We start from the raw sequence: 22469 nt of genomic DNA, 5'->3' as shown, positions 1-22469 counted from the left end.
AAAAAGAAAGAAACATTACTCAAATGCCCTATCTCCTCAAAGCCCCACTCCTAATACCAAAATATGAATAGAAATTAGGTTTTGATATGAATTTGGGGCGAACACCTAGTCCATAGCTATCCCTAACAATCTGTAACCTGAGTCATAGTATAATTACAGCCCCTGTTTTTCAGGCAGGAACAGTCTTTAGGTCTACAGTATGGATGTGAGGACTAGAAGTCTGGGGGAAGTCATTGGGGGGAGCAGTTCTTGCCTTCCTGTCTGTTTTACCCATGGGCCCTGCATGTAGGTGGAAGAAGAGCTTTTTGTATGCGTGATTTTTTACTTCTCTTACATTTTCTGACTATAGCAAATTGTTGGTAGTGGCAGATTTAATAGTCACAGATTTTACTATTTGCAAGCGAGTCCAAATTACATGATATGTAATAAATTGTCACTTTGCTGAGATAGGAATTTGAAAATGTCACACTATTAGGCTTGGGTGTGGTTATGAGTCACTTAGACAAGTGATGTCTTGTTTTCTGCCTATTGTGGTAATTGTGTTCTGGAAGTAATGATGTGCTACAACAGTACTCATGAAGTCTCTGGATCCATGTGGCAAAAATATCAAGGGTTATCCTGTGAGTGTTAGGCCAAGGAAAGACATCCCTTCTGCCCTCCCCCGGCTGAGAATGAACAGTTAGCAGGAAAATGATTTCACTTTCCTATGACACCTTTGCAGGTCACTGACAAAAATCTCTCTAGAAATTAGGAGAACGCTTTACTTAATATCACAGGAAACAAAAGTAGGATCGCTCAGTACTGGTTGGTGGCTCACACATGTAATCTTAGCTAACTCAGGAGACAGAGATCTAATGATCAAGGTTCCATGACAGCCTGGAAGGAAAGTCTGTGAGATTCTTATCTCCAATTAATCACACACACACAAAAATTAAAGCCAAGCCTCCAGTGGCTCACGCCGGAAATCTTAGTTACTCAGGAGGCTGAGATCTGAGGATGGTGGTTTAAAGACAGTCCACACAGGAAAGTCCTTGAGACTCCTATCTCCAGTGAACTACTCAAAAAAACCAGAAGTGGAGCTATGGCTCAAGTGGTAGAGCACTAGCCTTGAGCAAAAAGAATCTTAGGGACAACACCCTGGCCCAGACTTGGGGTTCAAGACCCTGAATTGGCAAAACAAAACAAAACAAAACAGAACAATTTGAAAAAACCCAGAAGTGGAAGTGTGGATCAAGTAGTAGAATACTAGACTTGAATAAAAAAAAAAAAAGCGTAGAGACAGCAGCATCCAGGCCCTTAATTCAAGCCCCAGTACTAGCACAAAAGATTGTATTAAGTAAAGTAATCCAGACCCATAGAAACAAAGGTTGCATGGTTTCCCTCCCTGTAGTAGCTAGAATGTGTTTATAAATCTATAAGTAAATGCAGTGGGTAGATATGCAGGCCGTTACAAATAAATTAAGCGAAGTATAGTAGACTCTATGGAGAGCTCATTTTTAATCTTTTGAAAGACTAAGTCAAATCCCAACAAAATAAGTACCAGGAAATGGTTACCTGCAAGAGGGGGATGAGGCTGAGGGGAGAGGGGTAGATGGATGAAGGGGTAAGGGGAGATTGGAATGAAGTCAAGAATTCATGGTATGTACCACAAAATTAAGAAAAACAAATGCTCCAGGGGTGACACAGATCAAGATGCATTGTATGCATGAACTGCTGTCCGATGGCAAAAGAAATCAAGATATAGCCTAAAATATTGAGAAAAGTGAGGGAAGGGGTAGGTTGGGAGGGGTGGGTGAGAAGCTTGAAAGACCTTGATCAAGACACACTGCATAACAGGCTGCTTTGTCGAATGACAAGTCCTTTGTACAGCTACTTAAATATAACAAAAATATTTTTAATTGTCATTTTTTAAAAAAGTAAGATGGTTTAATTAGCTCATGCTTCTTTCATTCGCCAGCTCCAAATACTTTTACTGCTTAGTTCTGACTGCTTCTCTCGGGTTGGATTGATATTGTCCTGATGAAAATGGAAATCTTTGGTTTGCATTTGGTGATATTAGGGGATTTGAGGAAATATTTTCATTTTCATCCAGAACTTTAATATTGCATAGACACTGCCTGAAAATGACCTACCTATATCTAATCTTTTATTCAGCAGGCTAGGTTTAGTTTCTTTTATACCTGGTGCCAGCAGCCCCTCATGCCTCTGCTGCCCAGAATTTCCAATGACAGAAAAGACCTGGGAAGTCAGAGGGAGATAGAGTGCCACTTGCACAAAAAGAGCCCATTATCTTGGAAGCCACTCCTGGAGTCTTTGCCAGAAGCAATTTCTCCAAGTTTATGCTCGAACCTGAGATGGTTCTCCCAGCCACCGTGATTGAAAAGTGAGCGGGGGGGGGGGGGGGGGGGGGGGGACAGGCACCTTGGTCAGCAAAGGTGATCTGTTATGAGGAGCCTCCTAACCCTGATGAGGCTTCTGCTAAGACGTGTGGATGATGACAGATGAGACTCCGGATAGCAGTTAACTCAGTCATTTGTAATCATTACTTTGGGGCCATTCAATAACCATCCTGTGAAATTATTTTCTGAATTTCCCAGAATAGAGAAAAGAGACACCTTCTTTCCCCCCCTTCTTTCTTTGGCAAAGACTCACAGAAGTTAGAAATGCTTAATGGGAACTTTTGAAGGGCTATCAAATCCCACTTTCAGATCCTTATTCATCTGATCATCTGCTCTCTGAGTGAGCAGTGATGTCCGCTTCTGCTCTTTCCTTGATTTTTAGTGTCTACAGAATAAGGCTTCAGACTCTTGCGTGGTCAGAGTCTCTGTTGCTGTTTGGAGATGTCACCGGGGCAAGATGCAGAGTGATGGTGCATTCTGCCACTTTTGACTATTTGATTTCGGCCGCATCTTCTTGGCCTACAGCTCCTGTTTCTCAATACTGTGCTAAGGCTATGCGTGGGCTTCCACTGGCAATGTGTGTACAGAGACTCTGAACTTTTGAGCTCCTTGGCCACCTGGGTGTCAGGCCTAAAAAGAGTAGCTAAAGCTCTTGAGCCATTCACCTCTAACTGTGGACTTCTGGGACCACACACAAATATTATTTTCTATATCTACCAGGATCTGAAATAAATCTGGTGAGCACTGACTTACCCACTTTGATTTTTGTTCTTTTCCTCAGTACACTGGAAGTTTGTTTTTCCTTATATAATCATTATAAGAAATGGAGGGCCTTTAAGCATGGGGTATGTCTTTGGCCACAGAGACTCTGTCTCCATTGTACTGTCATTGTCTGGGTCTTTGAGAGTAAGATGGAGATCCATGTTTTTTTTCAGTACTGGAGACTGATCTCAAGGTCTCATGTATATGTAAAATGAGGACTCTACTACTTGAACCACACCCCCAGTTATTGACTTGGTTATTTATTTTCATGCTTTATGCTTATGGTGGGGATCTGGGCTTTGATTCTCCTGTTTTTATTCTCCCTGTCACTGGGATGAATGCTACACTGTGTTTAGTAGCCACCATGCTTTCCCTGTAGCTGGGAGTTCTACTTTTTAATCCCTTCCGTCATAAAATCAATGTATTATACCTGCCATTCAGGTGAAGGACTGTCACACCCTGTGTTAAGGTAGTTTCTTAAGATGTTTGGGCATCACACCTATCAGAGGTAGACTCTTTGGCCTGCCCATGCAGAAGATGTATATTGCAGGATATCTTCTTCCTCCTCCTCCTGCCTATCCTGTGTTCATATCCCACCTGGTTGCCAAATCCACGGGACCTCCTTCCTGCTAGTGTCTGGCCTTTGTTCGCTCTGAGCCCGTACTGCCTTCAGTGCAGGTCTTTACTTGGGGTCAAAGGGATCTCAGGTTTCCATAGTTTCAGCTTCTGTGCACCAGGGACTAAGCGGGCTGATGTCAGTCCCCTGGGTAGTCCCAGAAGCTGACTTCTCCCTTCGGCCTGTAGACAGATCTCTCAAGTGGAAAGGATCTCTCTTCGCCCTTCTCCTTACAAGCTTCCTAGCCAAATGCTGTATTGTCAAGGGAGCAAAAACCAAGTCACACAACAAGATACCCTAAAAGGTTAACACACTTATTCCTCTGGATGCTGGAGGTGTGCATGATCTTTATTTTCCTCTGTAAACCTTCCAGATTTGTTTTTCAGATTTCTGTAGTGAAAGTCAAAGTATATTTTAAATTATATTTCTAAAAGATGCACTCAAGATGTGCTGCATGAAGGCAAATAACTGTTCCCAACATTCCTTCACACTTGCTAGTTCCAAATTACTACCTCTACTATCAGAGGCGGGTGGAGGGAGGGAGGAGGCAGCAATGTGGGCCATTGAATTGCTGCTTTTCAGACACTGCTCTGGCAGCTAATTCCAGTGTATTCAACTGTGTGGTGTGACTCTCATGTTTTCCCAAGGTATTTTATGGCCTTAAAAAATTAGGTACTGTGAATAGCTTCTTTCAGTAACCTCCAAATTGTGAAAAAATATCTAATAATTTCTTTTGTTTCTCTTTATTTTTCTTCCTTTGGTATTTTGGCTCCATTCCTAATGTTAGTCTCCTTGATTCATTCACTCTTTTCCTTCTCTTTCCTCTTCTTTTTCCTTTCTGCTGCCCTTTTCCTTTGCTCTATCTAATGCGACCCACTCCCGTGTGTGTGTGTGTGTGTGTGTGTGTGTGTGTGTGTGTGTGTGTGTGTGTGGGACTAGGCACTGTCCTGTCTCTTAGCTTTTTTGTTCAAGGCTAGCATTCTACTATCTAAGTCATTAGATTTCCAGCTTTTTGCTGATTTGTTGGAGATAAGAGTCTCACAGACGCTGACTGGCTTCAAACTGCAATTCTCACATCTCAGCCTTCGAAGTAGCCAGGATTACAGGTGTGAGCCACCTGTGCCCAGCTCTTCATCTAATCTTAAAAAAATAAACTGTGTTGGCCATAGCAAGAACAATATAAATACTAGGTTATTAGGACCTGCAGGACTGCCAGAGCAGTTCCTGGGGCCATTTTCAGGAAGAAATTCAGATTTTAGTCTAAAGAGAAAGACCATGGTCTGGGGTCTGGATTCCAAGCTTGCTCTGTGCAGGAAGCTCAGCCAATAGGCTAATAGTCAGAGAACCGGCAGAAGGATGAAAAAGACAAATCGGTCCTGCCAAGTAGGGAGCTGGTCTAGGTGGGAGTTCCAGGTCACTTCTGAATGAAATGGAGAAAGCTGTCATTCTCAAGAGCTATAATCTAGTCTCTTTCTTCCGTGTTTATTTCAATGTCTCTGTTTCAAGGACAAACTTACCCTGCCTTAGGAGATCTGTGCTGGATGGTAGCATTTGGTTATTCTACTCATCAGGCTTCCTCAGTAATACTTTACCTGCCTAGGTGTGGAGTCAGAAGCAGGTGCGATAGATAGATAGATAGATAAATAGAGAGAGAGAGAGAGAGAGAGAGAGAGAGAGAGAGAGAGAGAGAGAGAGAGAGAGCCTTCTTTGAGTTTGAGTTCTGACTCAACCCCACTCACTTTAACTGGTTATTCACCTAATTTAGGCCATCAACTCAGATTCAGTCTCTCAGATATCTTCTCCTAGGTTTCATGATGAACTCAGGACTATGTGTTCCTCATCCACAACACATACTAATGTCAGGACATTTCAGAGGAGTGAGTGGTCATCTGAACTGCTGCTTGCTGCCCACCATGTGGAACACCACAATCTGAAGTTCTAACGGAGTAGTGGTTGACTGCTCACTGATGTAGCCCAACTCCCAAGAACAGAGGTAGTCACCTAGGAGGTACTCAGCAAGTAGTAATTTAATTAATTAATCTTAGCCCCATTTATCCCTTTTGGTTCCAGGATGTCAGGCACATTATTTGACCTCCCAGGCCTCAGTTTCCTCATTGGAAATGGAAAGCATAACTTCCTCACTCAGCAAATTGTGAGATTTATATGAGACAGTGATTGTTAAGCATCCAGTATGGGCCATGAACCAACCAATTACATGTTGCTTCTTTACTAGGTTTTTTTTTTTTTTTTTTTGTCTTGCTTTGTTTTGCTGTTCTTCTTAAAGCATTGCATATAGCATCAAGCTTTAAATGGTGAGAATCCATGTCTCCTATCACCTTCTTCTCTCCTACCTTCTTCCATGGTCTGTGTGAGAGGTGGAGGAGGGGTTTGCACCAGTGTGATGACCTTGAGTATGTACAATGAGAAGACATAGATAAATAGTCCTCACAACTTCCCTTCCAACTCTCTCCCTCCGATTCTCTGCACAGGGGTCAAAGGTAACAGTAGCTACTGCTGCTTATGGTACAAGATGAACAGAAGCAAAAGGTGATGAAGCATCAGAGGAGGGCAAAGCAAATTAGGCTGCTGGCCAATCTGTTTTAATACAAGCGGAGTTTATTTTAGTAATCCAGGTAAAGAATGGTTTAAAATGTATCATCATGACAGTATCCCTTAGTAGCAGCACAAGGATTTGCCATGTACCTTTGTTCCAAAGAGCCTGAGGGCTCTGTATATACTGTCTCATTAATTCTCTGAGCATCTGTAAGTTGCATGGGAAACTATGATGAGTTCTGTTTTATATGCAGAGAAACAAACCTGCAGAAAGGTTAAGTATCTTTCTCAAGGTCATGTAGGAGCATCATTTTCCCCAGGAACGCAGGTCTCCATTTCACATGCTAGCCTGTTAGACGTGGTGTCACCAGCCTCGAAATGAATCTAGCCATGAAAAGGGGAAGAGGTCTTTGTACTGAGCGGTGTCACATTTGGAGTTGTGGCTTTTAGGAGGATGGACTTGTTTGTTTTGTTTTCCCGAAATGAGATGGTAACAAGTGAAGAGAGACCAAAAAGAGCTGGAAGCAGGTAGGAAGTGTTCCTTCTGTCCCTCTTCTTTCCCTTGCCCTAGTAGTCCTTCCCCTGGACTAGCTAAGGCTCCATTTCAGGAGCCCTAAGCATCAGGCTTGTGGTAGTTTCCACAGAAACAGTGCTTGCTAAACCTGAAGACTTAGAAAGTCAACTATCTTGACTTAAAGATGTGTATTTTGGGGTCACCTTCCTGGCTGACCTGAGGGATCTGCCACCCTAGTTAGAAAAATGCTTCAGGCATCTGTGATCTAATTAATCTCTTTCTGCTGTATTCAATTCAATGTCCTTATTCTCTAGGGGAATCAGCAGTTTCTCCAGGGGGCTTGTATGATCATGATTGTGGCATTCCATACACCCAAGGGCTACAATTACATATTCTATCTCAATGCTCATTGGCCATGTGACCTTGAGTAGGACAGTTGTGCTTTCGGAGCTTGGTTAGTCTAACTAACCAAGTCATTGTATGGATCATAAAAATGGTTGGCTGTGAGGGCAGTAAGTCTTGGCGAATGTGGAAGGGGTCAGTATGCACTCTTCCATGTTGGAACATGTCTCTTCTTGCCCTCTCCAAGGCACTTGCTGCATTTTATCTGTGGTCACCCTGGTAACTGTCACTTCCAATCTGAAGCATCGGGTCAAGAGAAGAGCCAATTGTTCCTGAATAGTTTGCAGCTTCTCCTCCAACATCCCCTCAGATTTCCCAGCTCACAGTGGGTGATTATCCCAAGGACTTCCTTGCTCCCAAAGAAAAAGATCTTTTTGTTGATGGACTTGATTTTCCAGGCTGCCCCGGCTTTGTGTCGCTTTCAGTGCATTAATTATTTAGTGCCTGGTAAGGCTTTCTGAGATCACAAGATGAAAGGCCTAGTGGCAGTTCAAAGTCTTGCTTTTGATTATTATTCTGGTCAACATATTTGGGGGGAGAAAATAGGTTTGAGATCACACAGTGGAGTGAATTTCATAAAGAAGAGCATACAGGCAAGCCACAGAAATGGACCAGAACAGATAGTCCTATGGCCCTTCTAATGGAAGCGCCTAAACCTTGCAAGGATAGGGATGGGGAGGTTATTAAAAATCAGGAGGGGGAAAGAGAGAGAGAGAGAGAAAGAGAGAGAGAGAGAGAGAGAGAGAGAGAGAGAGAGAGAGAGAGAGAGGAGAGAGAGAGAGAGAGAGGAGTGAGGCGGGGAGGGAGAAAGACTCTCTTCATTGCTATCTTGGCATAGTAAAAAAAATGCCAGTTACTCTTCCACAATTATAGAAAGCCAGTGGGTCCCTCCTGATGGAGCAAGCAGGACCAGTGGCCAAGCACACTTGGAGCATAGATTCAAGACAGGAGAAGACATTGCTAGTCAGGAACAGCTTGCTTGGGACACACAGACCATCTGTAATAGTTTAGAATGTAGTAACCTGGGAGTGCCCAAAGAGAAATATAAATTCTGGGCATCACATGCCTCGTGGCCTCCACCGTCTGATTTTGACCATGAACTATATGACTTGTGGCCTATAGAGATATGACTTCTCAACTGAAGAAATATCTTTAACTTCTGAGAGGGCCTTCCCTCTCAACTTGAGAAACATATCCTACATAAGCACAAGCAACAGCTTTTACAATATTTTCTAAATCTGTGAGCATTAAAAAAAACATCATAAGCAAAAAGGTATGTGCTTTAGCTATTTCTGGGCAACTTCTTCGTGTCTCTTTTTTGGTGTATCTTAGTATGCTCTTCAGGTAGCCAAATCCCCAAGGCTGGGACATGCTCACAAGTTCCTTCATAATGCATTAGTTTTCTTGAGAAGGGGTGGCTGCTTTCATTGGCTAACAGATGTGCTTTACCATTGACTAAACTCCGCAGTTTACCCATTAGTCCTCTTGGGATTGGGGAGAAGGGAAGAAACACGTGTTGAAGCCACAATTTTCAACAGAACAAGAGACTATTTCATGAGAGACAAATTTTTGCTTCAAGACTGGAGCTACCCGGCAAAAGCACAAATGTTGCTGTCAGGATGGGAATGGGGGTTTTAGAGAAAGGTGAAATAGAATGGGGCTATTTAATTCCATTCAAATTCCGCCCCTGACACTAATCACTCCTCTCTGAATGAGCCAGCTGGAAGAAAATGTGAAAGCAGATTATGGAGAACCAAACATGTAGGAAGCAGAGAGGACCTTAGCAAACAGCAAGCCAGCCCCCTCATTTTCTAGCCTGGAGTAGATGTGAACAGGTCCATGTCTTTAGGACAGAGATTCCATCTTTTTTTTTTTCTGTTCTCTGAAATCACATCCCTTTTTTAGACTAAATCAACTGCCTATTGCAACCTCACCATCACTGCTAATGCTAGTAGTCATTTAAATTCACCGAGACTGTTCCTTCCGTTGAACAGGTGTAGGCTCAGCTCAGTGAATACCCAAACCATTTTCCTTAGTCTGCAAGTCCCCAGACGAGGCCCAGCCTGTGCTCCTTTCTGGGCTCTGCCTGCTTTCCATTGTTTGACATCTGGATGACTGTGTATTTGGTGACATGAAGCTTTGCTTTGTGTGACACAAAATCATTGTAAAATAATGCATTATTAAGTGTGTTTTCAAATAAGGGGTGAAAAACTAGCAGGTTGTCACTGATTGTTTTATTGTTGGAAGCAAAATAAGTAAGTAAAATGTACACAAAAGAAGGCGGGAGCAGTTCCAAGGTGTGTTGAGAATAGACATATTTGTTACATTTTATTGATGTAGGTTTGTAAAACATGGCTGATACTAAAGCCAGGGTATTTATATAAAGAGCTACAGCATATACATAGTTCATTATTACTCATACAGACACCGATATGATATATCTCTTGTAATATGTGATGTGGCATTAGAGTGAATGGACATTAACTGCATGTAAAAATAAAGACTGGATGTCAGATACCAGTGGCTTACATTTGTATTTCTAGCTGGAATATTATGGCTTGAAGTCAGTCAAGGAAGAAAAGTCCATGAGCTTCCATCTCCAATTAGCTAGCAAAATATTGGACTGGGGGTATGGCTCAAGTGGCAAAGCTCTATCCATGAGCAAGAAAGCTGAGCAAGAGTGTAAAGCTGTGAGTTCAAGCCCTGATACTGCATACATACAAAAATTAATAAAGACTGGAAATGGAGATACGCCAATAGTCTGCAATTTGGGTAGGTGAAATAGAGGGCAGCTGGCAAAGTCAATAATTAGTGAATAATAGGCAAGTATTTCATTGGGAACACTTTTGTTTTGTGGACATTGTATATGTTGACATAAAATGCCCTGGATACCTGGGTGCTGGTGGCTCACGCCTATAATCCTAGCTACTCAGGACACTGAGATCTGAGGATCTCAATCTGAAGCCAGCCCAGCAAGAAAGTCCTTGAGACTCTTTTTTTTTGGGGGGGGAGGGGGTGGTCCGGTCATGGGGCCTGAACTCTGGGCCTGGGCGCTGCCCCTCAGCTCTTCAGCTCAAGGCTAGCGCTCTACCACTTGAGCCACAGTGCCACTTCTGGCTTTTTTCTTTTTTCTTATGTGGTGCTGAGGAATCGAACCCAGGGCCTCAGGCATGCAAGGCAAGCACTCTACCACTGAGCCACCTTTCCTGCCCCTCCTTGAGACTCTTATCTCCAGTTAATCACCAGAAACCTAGAAAGTGGCCCAAAGTGGTGGAGCGCTAGCTTTGAGAGGAAAAAAACTCAGGGACAGCACCCAGGCCCTGAGTTCAAGCCCCATAACCAACCAAAAGAAGAAAAACAAAAAGCCTTGAGTATATAGGAAAGGGACTTGACTGCCATTTTTTTTTGGACTCTAATATAGATATAGAGGCCTACAATTTTAAGAATAGTTTGACTGATGTTTAAGCATTTTACCACATCCTCACACATTATATTATCTGCCCTGAGAATTATTACAGAATGCATCATTTTTCCTCTTAGCATTATATTCAGAATATTGAAATTCTTGCGGTGTTTAGTTTAAAGTTAGATAGCTAATAAGTTCTGGAGTTCCAAACTTTTTCTATGCCCTCATTTCATTTATTTAACAAATATTTACTGTGAGCTTAGTACATGTCAATCATGAGCTAATAATGGTGGGATGGCAGGGAAGACTGCAGGGGAGCGGAGAGGGCATGTAATAAGGAAGTGAATATACATTATATCTCTACATAAGAAATAACAGTGCAGCACAAGGGGATAGAGAGTGGTTTACAATAAGCATTGCTACAGGATGGTCAGGGAAGCCTTCAGAGGTGACACCTCCTCTGGTATTCAGATACCTGGACAGAGTGGGGAAAAGTATCACATGCCTCTAAGGTAGAACTGCTTTGTAGGCAAAGAGAATTGCCAGTACCAAAGGCTCCAAGGGCCTGGCGCTGGTGGCTCAGCCCTGTGATATTAGCTACCTAGGAGGTTGAGATCTGAGGATTTCAGTTCAAAGCCAGCCTAGGCAGGAAAGTCCATGAGACTCTTGTCTCCAACTAATCACCAGAAAACTGGAAGTGGCACTGTGGCTCCAAGTGGTAGAGTGCTAGCCTTGAGCACCAAAGCTTGGGGACAGGGCCCAGATCCTGAGTTCAAGCCCATGACCAATGGGGGCGGGGGTGGGGTGGGGAAGGCTCTAAGGTTGGGATAAGTATTAGGTAAGTTTGAAGAATACCAAGGAGGCCTGTGAGTGTAAGCTCTACAAACATGGGGAAAATGGCTATCAATGAGATAGAACACAAGACCAGATCACCCAGGGCCTTTAAAGTCTAGGCCATAGCAAAAACCATTTAGGACAAACTCCCATCTAATTGACATGAGGAGAGGAGATTGAGGAGGAGCTAACCAGGGACTTAGAGCAGTTGTCAAGATAAGGGGTGCAGTAAGGGAAAGACAAGAAGGGATGAAATTCACGTAGGGCCATCCTCAATTCATTTGTTGATGAATTGCTGTGAGATGTGAAGAAGGGAAGGTGAGTATTGGTATCCATTTGTGAAATGAGGATTAGGGGAAGGCTCCAAAGTGTTTGTTTCCCATGTTACATCTGAGGTACTTACCAGGCAATGGAATGGAGACACTGAACAGGCAGTCAGATACATATTCTGTTATCCTAGGGAGGGAGTGGGCCTGGTGATTCGGCCTTAGTGGAACTATGAAACTGAATGAAACCATCTTGGATCTGAGTTTAGATGGAAAAGAGGCCTAACTTCTCCACTTTAAAATAATCTTCAAATAATCAAGCTAAGATTCCAAAGTTCTTTGAAAAAGAAACCTGAGCTTTTTGTATGTTAGGCAAAGAGAAATTGGGTAGTTGTTTAAAGGAGAAAGATCAGAATTTTTAAGCCTTGGGAAGCAAGTGGAATGGCTGTTCTGTTAAGGCGGAATTGAATGAACGTACAGGTCTATGTTAGTGTGGTGAAAACAAGTCCCCTATTCTCCTCCATTAGCCAAGCCTTTAGTTAGGTGCAATAAGGGTCTAATCACTTGAAATTTGTGGTCATTGATCACAATTAGCTAGCTAGTACCACTGTGAGGTAATACAATATATTCAGCCATGAAATTTCCCAGGCCACTGCTTCTGGAAAGTGGAACATTCTACTCCTATATAATCTATTCAGTTGCCAATGTAGTAATTAAGTTGTTTATTCTTTTCCTGTTTAATTTTTTTGAGCTCTTGTGTATTGTAGATATTATTCATTTATCCATTGTATAACTGGTAAAGAGATTCTCCTATTCTGTAGGTTGCCTCTTAGTTTTGTTAATTGTTTTTTGAAAAATAATTATCAAGAAAACAAACAACAAAAAATGCTGTAAGGATATGGAGAAAAAGGGACCCTCACATACTGTTGGTAGGATTGAACACTAGTGCAACAGCTATGGTAATCAGTATGGAGGTTCCTCTGAAATCTAAAAATAGACCTACTATACCAATCCTATGCATATGTCCACAGGAGAGGAAATTGATATAACACAAAGATACCTACACACCCATGTCTATTGCAGTTCAGTTCACAATAACCAAAGTGGAGTCAACCAAGATGTCCAACAACAAATGAATGGGTAAAGAAAATATAGTATGTATGTGTATCTATGATAGATAAATGATAATAGATAGGTAGATAGACCATGGAATATTACTGAGATCTAAAGAAAAATGAAACTGCTTGCAAGAAAATGGAAAAACACTGGAGCTCATCATGTTGAGCAAGATAAACCAAGCTTAAAAAGCCAAAAGTTGCATGTTCTCATTCATTTGTGGAATATTGACCTGAGATGATAATAACAATAGTAAATATCATATATATACATATATATATTTATGCACACACACACACACACACACACACACACACACACACACACACACACACACACACACACACACACACACACACACATATATGTACCATCAGCATAGCAAATACACCAAACACTATTTGAAAAGGAAGAGGAAGGAGTAGATAAATTTGTTCCTAGTGTACTGCGCCAAGGTATGGTAATATCATAATGAAACCCATTATATTATGAATGTTTATTCAAAAATAGAAATAAAGTAAAATTTAGAAAAAGATCAGAGTTACAAAGAAGAGAAAGAATGTGGAGATCAAAGATCTCTTTCCTTTTTTAGTTCTAAAATTCTATACATAATCATATTATTTCATCAAAAACCTTATTGTTAAGGTGATGTACAGATGTACAGTTATTTTAACAGTGTTACCCTCTCCTTCATTTTCCCCCTCCCCCTCCCTACAAAAGAGATGTCTTTCTTTCCTCTCTCTCTTTGTCTCCATCTCTCTCTCTGAAAGATGATAGTGTTTTCTGTGGCTGAGACCAACTTGACAGAGATGGTGAATGCTGCAGGTGATGGGAACAGTGACACTGCTGATTTCTTAGGAGGGGATGGGATGAGCACCTGAGGGAAGAGGCTGGCAGACAGGACTGGAAAGTATAGATAGCATATCCTTTACAGTAGAAGTGAAGCTTCAGCACAAGGGTACTCATTCCAGCCTGTGGGTGGATTTGCTTCTCCTACCTGAAATAAGATCATCATTTGCAGAGAAGGTGAAGGATTGAGGAGGAATTGGTAATTTGGGAAGCAGGAGAAATAGCTGTGCTGAAAAGATGGGGAGTAAATTGAGTCAGCTAGGATCGCAGTAGGAGTTCTGGACAGTCCTAAGGGTCTTCTTGTAGTTTCTAGTTGTGAATTTAAAGCGAGACTTGTCAGCTTCATTGTGGATTCCTCCTCCCTTTAGCTACTTTAGGACAATTTTCAAGGAAAGAGGCAAAAGAGTTGAGGTAGTAGATGATTGGAAGATGAAGTTTGAAATGTTGGGAGGTAATGTACAATGAAGTTCAATGTTATGGTCTCAGAGTTTTTACTTACCGCAATTCCCCACAGTGCTGGGAAAGTGCACAGGAAGCCACCAGAAAGTAACCCAAAATCATCTTACCAGTAGTCAATCAAAGATGCCCTCAGTGTAGGCGTGTTTATATCCATATTTCTCCTCCAGCTGTCACTTGTCTACACTGGGCTGTACTTTTCATCCACTAGGACCCACAATTCCTTCTGCTGATGCCAATAGTCTCAAATCACACCCTCACCCCATAAATCTGTGCTGGTAAGGCCCATTCAACTTGGGGACTCACATTTTTGAAGTGGAAAGACATGCCTTTCTCTTGGTTAAATGGATTGATTTTAATGCCATGGCTTCTCTCTCATTTTTATTTCTTTGGCCAAATCTGATGCTCTGCTATTTGAGCCACATCTTCACTTCTGACCTTTTGCTGGTTATTTGGAAATAGGTATCTCTCAGATTTCTCTGCCCAGACTGGAGTTCAAGGATGTCTTCACTCAGCCTCTTGAGTGGCTAGGATTGCAGGAGTGAGCCACTGGCATATGGCTGGTATAGCTTCTCTTTATACTAGCACGCCTTTCCCCCCCCCCCCCCAAATCCACCAACCATGTTTAAGGATGGAGAAGGGTAGAAACATTGAAAAACAGACAGCCTCTTCACTCTGCAGTTATCTAAAACAGAGTTTCTTCCATCTATCTATTCTGAATGTATGTGTTTTCTATGAACTCATTTGTGTCACCATGTCTCCAGTTTGGGCAAATAACCTCATTCATGGAGGTTAGGGTTTCTTGGTATTCACCATTTCAGGCATGAAAGTACCACGTTTTGTCTAGCTTCTCACTGGCTACCTTAGCCTCATGGATCTAATCACTCTATTCCACCTTCTCTGGGGACCATTTTGATGCTCCTGTAAGCCCAGACTTCTAGAAGTTCCTGTAAGGACAACATAAAACTTCCTGCTTTCTCTTCAGTATTCAACTCTGAAGATAACCCAGCAATTTGGCCTGTGATGGAGTATATACTGCTTTAAGCTGTATCTACAGGGATGACTCCTTGTGATGTCCACATGTCCTTGCTGTGTCAGGACTCAGCTATCTAACACCTTTCTTTATTAAGATTTTAGATATCCCCCCCAAATATGTTATGTACAACTCATTCAGATAAAAAATCAGCTTCCTGTTCTGTGCCCACTCCTGGAGCCATAAGTGCTTCCTGAAGCCGAGTCCCCTCCTTTTAATCCCTCACATCCAGGAAGAAGTAAATGCCATTCCCAAACAGAAAGGTTATGAAAAATGACATCATTTGGAAACAGAGAAATGGAGCTGAGGCTTATTCTGTTGCTTTGAAAATTATTTAAAAATCGAGTTAAGCTGATGACTCAGTTATAAAGATGCCAATTTCTATTTGCATGGAGTCATGGAAAGAGTTTGGCTGCCATAGTCTTTCCAGGCCCTACATACTGTGGCCTTGCTGTGGATCATGGTGACTTCTGACCTTGAGGTTCCTTGCAGGCTTTGTAGAGAGTTGTTCACAGGAACCTTGGTAGGGTAGTAAAAGGAGCCTGGACATTAGCACCAGGCTGAGCTGGTCTGTTGTGTCTCTGGCTTCCTCCTGCCTACTGTTCTATGTGGCCACAAAGTATCTCAATGTTCTCCTTTGATTTGGTTTCGTGACAGTACTGTTTGAATTCAGGGCTTCACGTTTTCACCTCCCATTTTTTCTCAAGAAGGGCCTCTACGCCTTGAACCACATCTTCACTTCCAGTATTTTGTTGGTTAATCAGAGATAAGAGTCTCACTGACTTTTCTGCTAGAGATGGCTTCAAACTTCAACCCTTAGATCACAGCCTCTTCAGTAGCTTGGATTACAGGCATGAGCCACAGAACCTGGGTGGTATTTCACCACTTTAAGTCTCAGTTTCCTCATTTGTAAAATAAGAACAAATAATAGTACTCCCTCACAAGGTGGATTCAAAAGTAAATGAGATCATACACTTAATTACTTAGCACAGTGTCTCTTTCATATGTGTTCGGTATGTATTATTTTCCTGTGTGTTTGTATTTAAGGCTGTTTTGTTTCATATTTTTCTTTGAGACAATCTTTCTGTATGCTCCAGGATGGCCTTGAACTTAAGATCCTCCTGCCTCTGCCTCCAGAGTGTAAGTGCAAAGATCACAGTAGAATGCCACCATATCAGATCATTTTATTAATTTTGGGTCTAATATGCTTACCTACACCCCTAGAAAAGCTTGTGTAGCTTTGAGATTCCCTCTCTGAGCTCCCCATGTAAAGAGGAGTTGATGTGTGAGTGAAATGAGATGATGTCTGTCTGCACCTCTCCCTAGCACAGCATCGGAGCCCTGGTGGTACATTTTCTCTGAGTCATTTTGTCCATCTGCAGGAAGAAAGATGGACCTGGCACTTACTGAGTCAGTTCTGATTGCTGTAGATCAGATATGAGAGGAAAGACAGAACCTCTTTCCTAGGAACCATCACTTCCAATTCTGATCCATAGGAGGAAGAGACCAGATTTTATTGACAGTGTTCATCCTGTTTAGTTGCAGGGGTACCTGGTCCTGTGGTCAGCTTTACCCAAATTCAGCTACTATAGAAACAGTGGAGGGATCAAGGACCAACAGGCTACTGCAGGCATCCAGGCCAGAGGTTTCCTTGATGTGCATAAAGGCGAGGGGTTGCTAAAAGGAAGTTGAAGTGAAAAATTAGGAGCCTGAATTGCTGGTCCTATGGGTCATGCGGAAGAAACTGAAAGGCAGACAGGCTGAAAAAGTATTTCTGCTGTTCTTGCTTTTCATCTTTCTCTTCTTCCAAGTCTTCATAAAATCATTATAAGTAGGTTCCCAATTATAGCTGGAGTAGCAAGTCAGCTCGCTCATGGTAGAACATGACCTCTTGGTAGTAGGCCAACCTGAGTTCAAGTTTGGATTCCATCACTGGCCCCAGTCAATCTCACTGTAAAATAGAGACATTGCTGCCTGTGTTTGAGAGTCACTGGGAACATGGTGTGACATTATGTGAGCAAAGGGTCCAGCCTGCGCATGCAAAGCTGAGAAGAAATTCTGGTTCCCTTTGTCCCTCTTTCTCTCATTCAGTCTTGCTACACATGAATCCACTGAACAGAACTAATTCTCAAACCCTTCTCCCCCTTTTCTTTTTAACAGCAAAAGCTGTGCCTGTCATAAAACATTAGCAAATAGTGATTGAGTTTGGGGATTTTCTGAGAACTGTATAAGAGCAGGCAGCGTGTGCTCATTTGATTTGTAGATATATTGAAATGACTTTTCAACCACAAAAAAACTCACTTGAGGTACTGTTAAAGAAGGGCCTAACGCTGCTTGGCTCTTTTCTCTCAACCCTTCTTTTCTCCCATGCAAATCAGAAACATTAATCCTCTGTGGATCCCTGGCCTCTTGGATATGAGAAAACCCATAACCTAGCTTTTTTTTCCATCCTAAAAGTAACATAATTGTCAAGTGCTCATAACTTCTGAGTGCAGTTTCAGCCCTCTCATTGATAAGGCAATAACCCAAGCAAACAACATTAGGTGAAGTTATAAGGGTAAAGTACAAAAATGGAAGCATTATTTGGATGAAGATGAATTGAAGCTCTTCTCAAAGTTGTGTATGTTCTTAAGGCAGAATAGACTTTGGATAGAGTTACTAGACCAAGCCAGTATGTCGCCCGCATTCTAGTTCATCTTCCAGAGATCCTTGGTGGAGACCTGGCCACAATATTCAGACTTCTTTCCTTTTATTTTTGGTGAGAACTGGGGCTTGAACTAAGGGTCTTGAGCTCTCCCTTAGCTTTTATACTCAAGGCTGAAGCACTTTCAGTTAAGCCACATCTCCATTTCTAGATTTTTGCCTTTTTTCTTTTGCCAGTCCTGGGGCTTGAACTCAGGGCCTCAGTACTGTCCCTGAGCTTCTTTTGCTCAAGGCTAGCACTCTACCACTTTAACCACAGTGCCCCTCTGGCTCTTTCTGTTTATATGGTACTGAGGAGTCCAATCCAGGGATTCATCCATTATAGGTAAGCACTCTACCACTAAGCCACATTCCCAGCCCTAGTTAATTGTTGATAAGAGTCTTAAATTTATCTGCCAAAGCTGGCTTCAACCTGTGCTCCTCAGATCTCAGCCTCCTGAATTAACAGGATAACATGAGGGAGTCACCTGTACCCAGCTAATATTCAGACATCGCAATACTGAGGTCAACTTACTTTACTAACATCTCAGTTCTTTATTCTACAGCTTTCTGATGGAAGTCATGAAAGCACCAGGAACTTTCCCCCAGGACTGAAATTGATATCTATGAGATTCATCTTCCTTGGCTTGGGAGAGATGGGGACAATGAGGAAAGAGGGGACACTGATCAAGATGCATTTTACTCACAAACTGAAATGCTGGTTGAAAACTCTTTGCACAAGTACTTAATGATAATAATAAAATTTTAGTTTTAAATTTGAAGGGAAGAGTAAAAGTTCTTTCCTATGTGGAAGCTAGTACTAATTTATAAATGTACAAATAAATATATACAGGGTTGTATGCATGTGCATACAAATGCACTAACTGAAGTGTGGTATTTACAGGGGATAATTCAAATGGTGTCATTCTTCGGGAAAACAAACTCATAGCTTAACAAAATGAATACCAGGAACCTGGCACTTGAAAGGTGTGAGGGGCAAGTCAAGAGGCAGGGAGTAGACAAATAAAGAAAGGGTGGCAGGGGGAGAAGGCAGACCTAATATTCAATGCTTATCCTACAAAGTTAAGAAAATCGAGGGAGGGATTGGGTTGGGAGAAAGGGAGAAAACGAGGAAAGGGGTTTATGCATCTACCATGATGCATTGTTTTCATAAATTTCATAATTTGTTTTCATAATTTGTTGAATGGTAACTCCTTTGCACAATTACTTAAAGATAATAAAAACATACTTTAAAATACATACATATGTATATCTTTAAGAACTGTACAAAACAAATACAAGAAAACAAGACTCATTCTAAAAACCTGAATTTGTGTTTTTGTGTCCAGGTCACAGGCCCTTAGAGTCATCAACAAACATGCCTTCTCCTTCACCTAATAATTTTGTGTGGAATCTGACCTGGACAATGAAAGATTCCTTCCCTTTCCTGTCCCATCGCAGTCGATATGGTGAGTACATTTTTGATACTTATTTTTGTGATGCACCATTGCTACCTCATAATTAAGGAAGCTATGAATTTCAGTTTGTAATTAATGGTGTTCTAGGAATCCCTTGACCCCTCTAAATGCAACAGAGGTATTGCTGTGCTTCCCGTATCCCCCCTACCCCCCCCCCCCCCCCCCCCCCCCCCGCCGCCCAGAGCATCACTGCTAAGCCATTCCAGCTGCATTTGGTACAGTGGAGAAAGCCAAGTGCTTGGCTGTGGCCATATCTGATCCCCAGCCTTTACAATGCATGGAATTCCTGGCACACCCTCCTATTCCATGCAGTGCCTATTTACACTGTAACTCTAAATTCCCTATTATGCTCTCTAAAGTGGGGATTGTTTTTTTTTTATAAGGGTCACAAGTCTTCCAGAGCCCCCCCAGTAATTGCCTTACTTTGGGGGGTAGTCTCTTAATAGTTTCTCACACATGGTCTCTGATATTGTCTCTGATGATTTGATTCTGTGACAGGCTCAGAAGTAAGGAGAGCAGGTGTCATTCTCATTTTTACAGAGGTGGAATGTGAGATGAGTAGATGCTCACAGAGTGAGCTGTCCAGCTAGGATTCCTCTAAGTTCACTTTCTCTCCCAGTGGGCCACTTACTCAGCCCACAAGGTGCTGTCCGAGGGCTCACAAGGCCACATTTACACCCTGTTCTTATTCTTCCTCTCAGTGCACATAGCAACACATAGCAGTTTGACCTTTGCGGTGGAAAGGGCAGGTTTGGAGGAGAGCCGATAGGGGAACATTTTCCTACTTCTGAGCTTTTCAAAGGTGGGCTTCACAAAGGCAGGTAACTATGCTGTGCATCTTCCCCTCTCTATCTCCTCACTTGGGAGGCTCTCTTAAAACTTGTATCTGATGAACCAATGTAGAAGGCCTCCAGAGATGGAATTCTCTCATCAGGCCTGATTCAATTATATATTTATGAACCCAGCATAGCCACTAAGTTCTAGATTCCCTTCTGGGCATATTTACCTATTCCTGCTATTCAATATCTGCCCCAGGGCCTGAGCTATTTAAAATGCAGCTAACAGAGATGTTCTAAAAGCTCCAGTCTGAAGCCTGCTGCCCGTCATCTATAACGCATTTAGTTTTGGTTCACATTAATGGTACCTTTCATTTCAAACTAAAAAAAAAATAAAATGCACCAGAAACCCAAGGGTATTATAGGATTATACTCTGTGTTGGGATGGTTTTTCCTAACTTCTAAGCCTCCCAGAGGGAGAGAAGGATCAGTGGTTGTCAGGAGATGCCAGATAAGAATTACTTCTTGATTTCATGTAAGCCAGACACTGAGTGTCATTTTATGATAAGGCCAAGTGTCTATAAATAATTGAAATCTGGTCCTTTGTATCATGAATGCCTTGTAACCAGATTTGTAATACAACTGGTCTGCAGATAACACTTTGAGTTTGCTCTCAAAGTCATTTAGTCTCTCTGTAGGACAACTTTTTATAAAAGGTAGAATGTCCATAAAAGGTAGTTCTACCTCCTGCATACCACAGAGCATGATAGACCTGTTCCCTATGGAGCATCTTGAGAGACGTTACAGATTAAAAGGAGAAAACCACAGGAGTTTGCTAAGCCCCTACTTAGCCTGCTGCTGTGCTTGGTAAATCTACTTCATCTCTCTAAGCCTCACCTTCCTTATCTATAAAAGGAGGATGAAGTGTCAGGCTACATTGGGGTAAAGGGAGAAGAATTTTTGTTGTTGTTGTTGGTCATGGGGCTTGAATTCAGGGCCTGGGCACTGTCCCTGAGCTTTTTCACTCATGGGTAGTTGTTCTACCACTTTGAGCCACAGTGCCACTTACGATTTTCTGGTGGTTAATTGGAGATAAGAGTCTCATGAACTTTGCTACCTGGTCTGGCTTTGAACCATTATTCTCAGATCTCAATCTCCTGAGTACCTAGGATTACAGGTATGAGCCACCAACACTTGGCTTATGGGAGAAGATTTCATGTTTTCTAAGATCCTCTTCCTGTGGCCTACAACCTCATAATCTCACTTCTTGGTAGAGAAAACCTGAACCATTGGTCAATTATTGCCAAAATATTGGTCAGGACTGTCAAAGTTAGTAAACGTGATTGGTATTGATTCATAGGAATGAAGAGCTAATTCTTGATTAGTGACACCCTCACTAAGTAGAGAGATAGTCTCAGATCCTTTTCATCTTCCCACCATATTTAATTCAATTAAGAGTTATGAGGACACCATCACCACCACTACCACCTCTACTTCTGCAGGCCTGTTCCCATGCCAGGTTCATTCAAAGATGGGTAACATTTGGCTCTGATTTCTTGGAGTTCATAGTCCAGACAACTAGATCTCAAGGAGGCTAGCTAGGCCCTTTTCCATGAAATATGGACTCACTGGGGTTGGGGTAGGGGTGTGGTATCTCAAAGCCTAGACATTGAGGATTCACCCTAAAACCTACTACATTCCACTCTAAAGGCAGAGTTAAAATGAAGATTCCCCTCCCCTTCCGGGTGTTTATGGGGCTAAGCTTACAATGTCTATGAACTGAAGAGGCCAGCAGGCTCACGGGTGATAAATCCGTACCTTTCAGCTGCCAGGTAAGACATTTTAAGAAATGTTAACAACTACATTAATTTTAAGACCTCAAACTTGGTCGGAGAAATTTAACTGGAAAATTGACGCCTGAGGGGATAGTTCTTCAGACAGAGAGAGACGTCACCCAGATTTGGCAAGTCCTCAGTGGAACTTCATGCTGGGCTGCCTGTCTTCACCTGTGTGCTTGTGAGGCTGGTGAGGCTGGTGTGAGTAGCAACCCAATCACAGGTGACACAATGGACAGACTGGTCCTCACTCAGGCAAGCTGTCTACCCTGAACTAAGAGGGTATTTTCTTTTTTTTTGCCAGTGTTTTATTAGAAGAGACGAGGTGGAGAGAGGCTAATAAGATTTACTCACCCCCAGCCTGTAATTATCTGCTTGAGGAAAAAGTTTGACCTACCTTTTTGAAGGCTCCCCATATTTCTTCTAATTTATGTCGGGGCCTTTTATGTTGTGTGAAATATATTCTCTTCAGTGGCATTGGGTATCAGATTC

At 42.2% G+C, this 22469-nt stretch overlaps 1 protein-coding gene across 1 annotated transcript in view; it reads left to right on the top strand.

Annotated features, from left to right (window-relative positions):
• Positions 1 to 19248: 19248 nt before the first annotated feature.
• The window catches only part of Alk (ALK receptor tyrosine kinase), a 507293-nt gene continuing 504072 nt past the window's right edge, over positions 19249 to 22469 (top strand). The window contains exon 1 of the mRNA XM_042696640.1: positions 19249 to 19357. Within this exon, the coding sequence (XP_042552574.1) occupies positions 19267 to 19357 (91 nt within the window). The 5' untranslated portion in view covers positions 19249 to 19266. The remainder of the gene's footprint in view (positions 19358 to 22469) is intronic.

The sequence above is a fragment of the Dipodomys spectabilis genome, unplaced genomic scaffold (assembly GCF_019054845.1).
Source record: "Dipodomys spectabilis isolate Male_0828 unplaced genomic scaffold, ASM1905484v1 ptg000210l, whole genome shotgun sequence".
In the NCBI taxonomy this organism is placed as follows: Eukaryota; Metazoa; Chordata; class Mammalia; order Rodentia; family Heteromyidae; genus Dipodomys; species Dipodomys spectabilis.
Note: the sequence above shows the minus strand (reverse complement) of the source record. Positions and strands in the feature narration are given on the sequence as shown.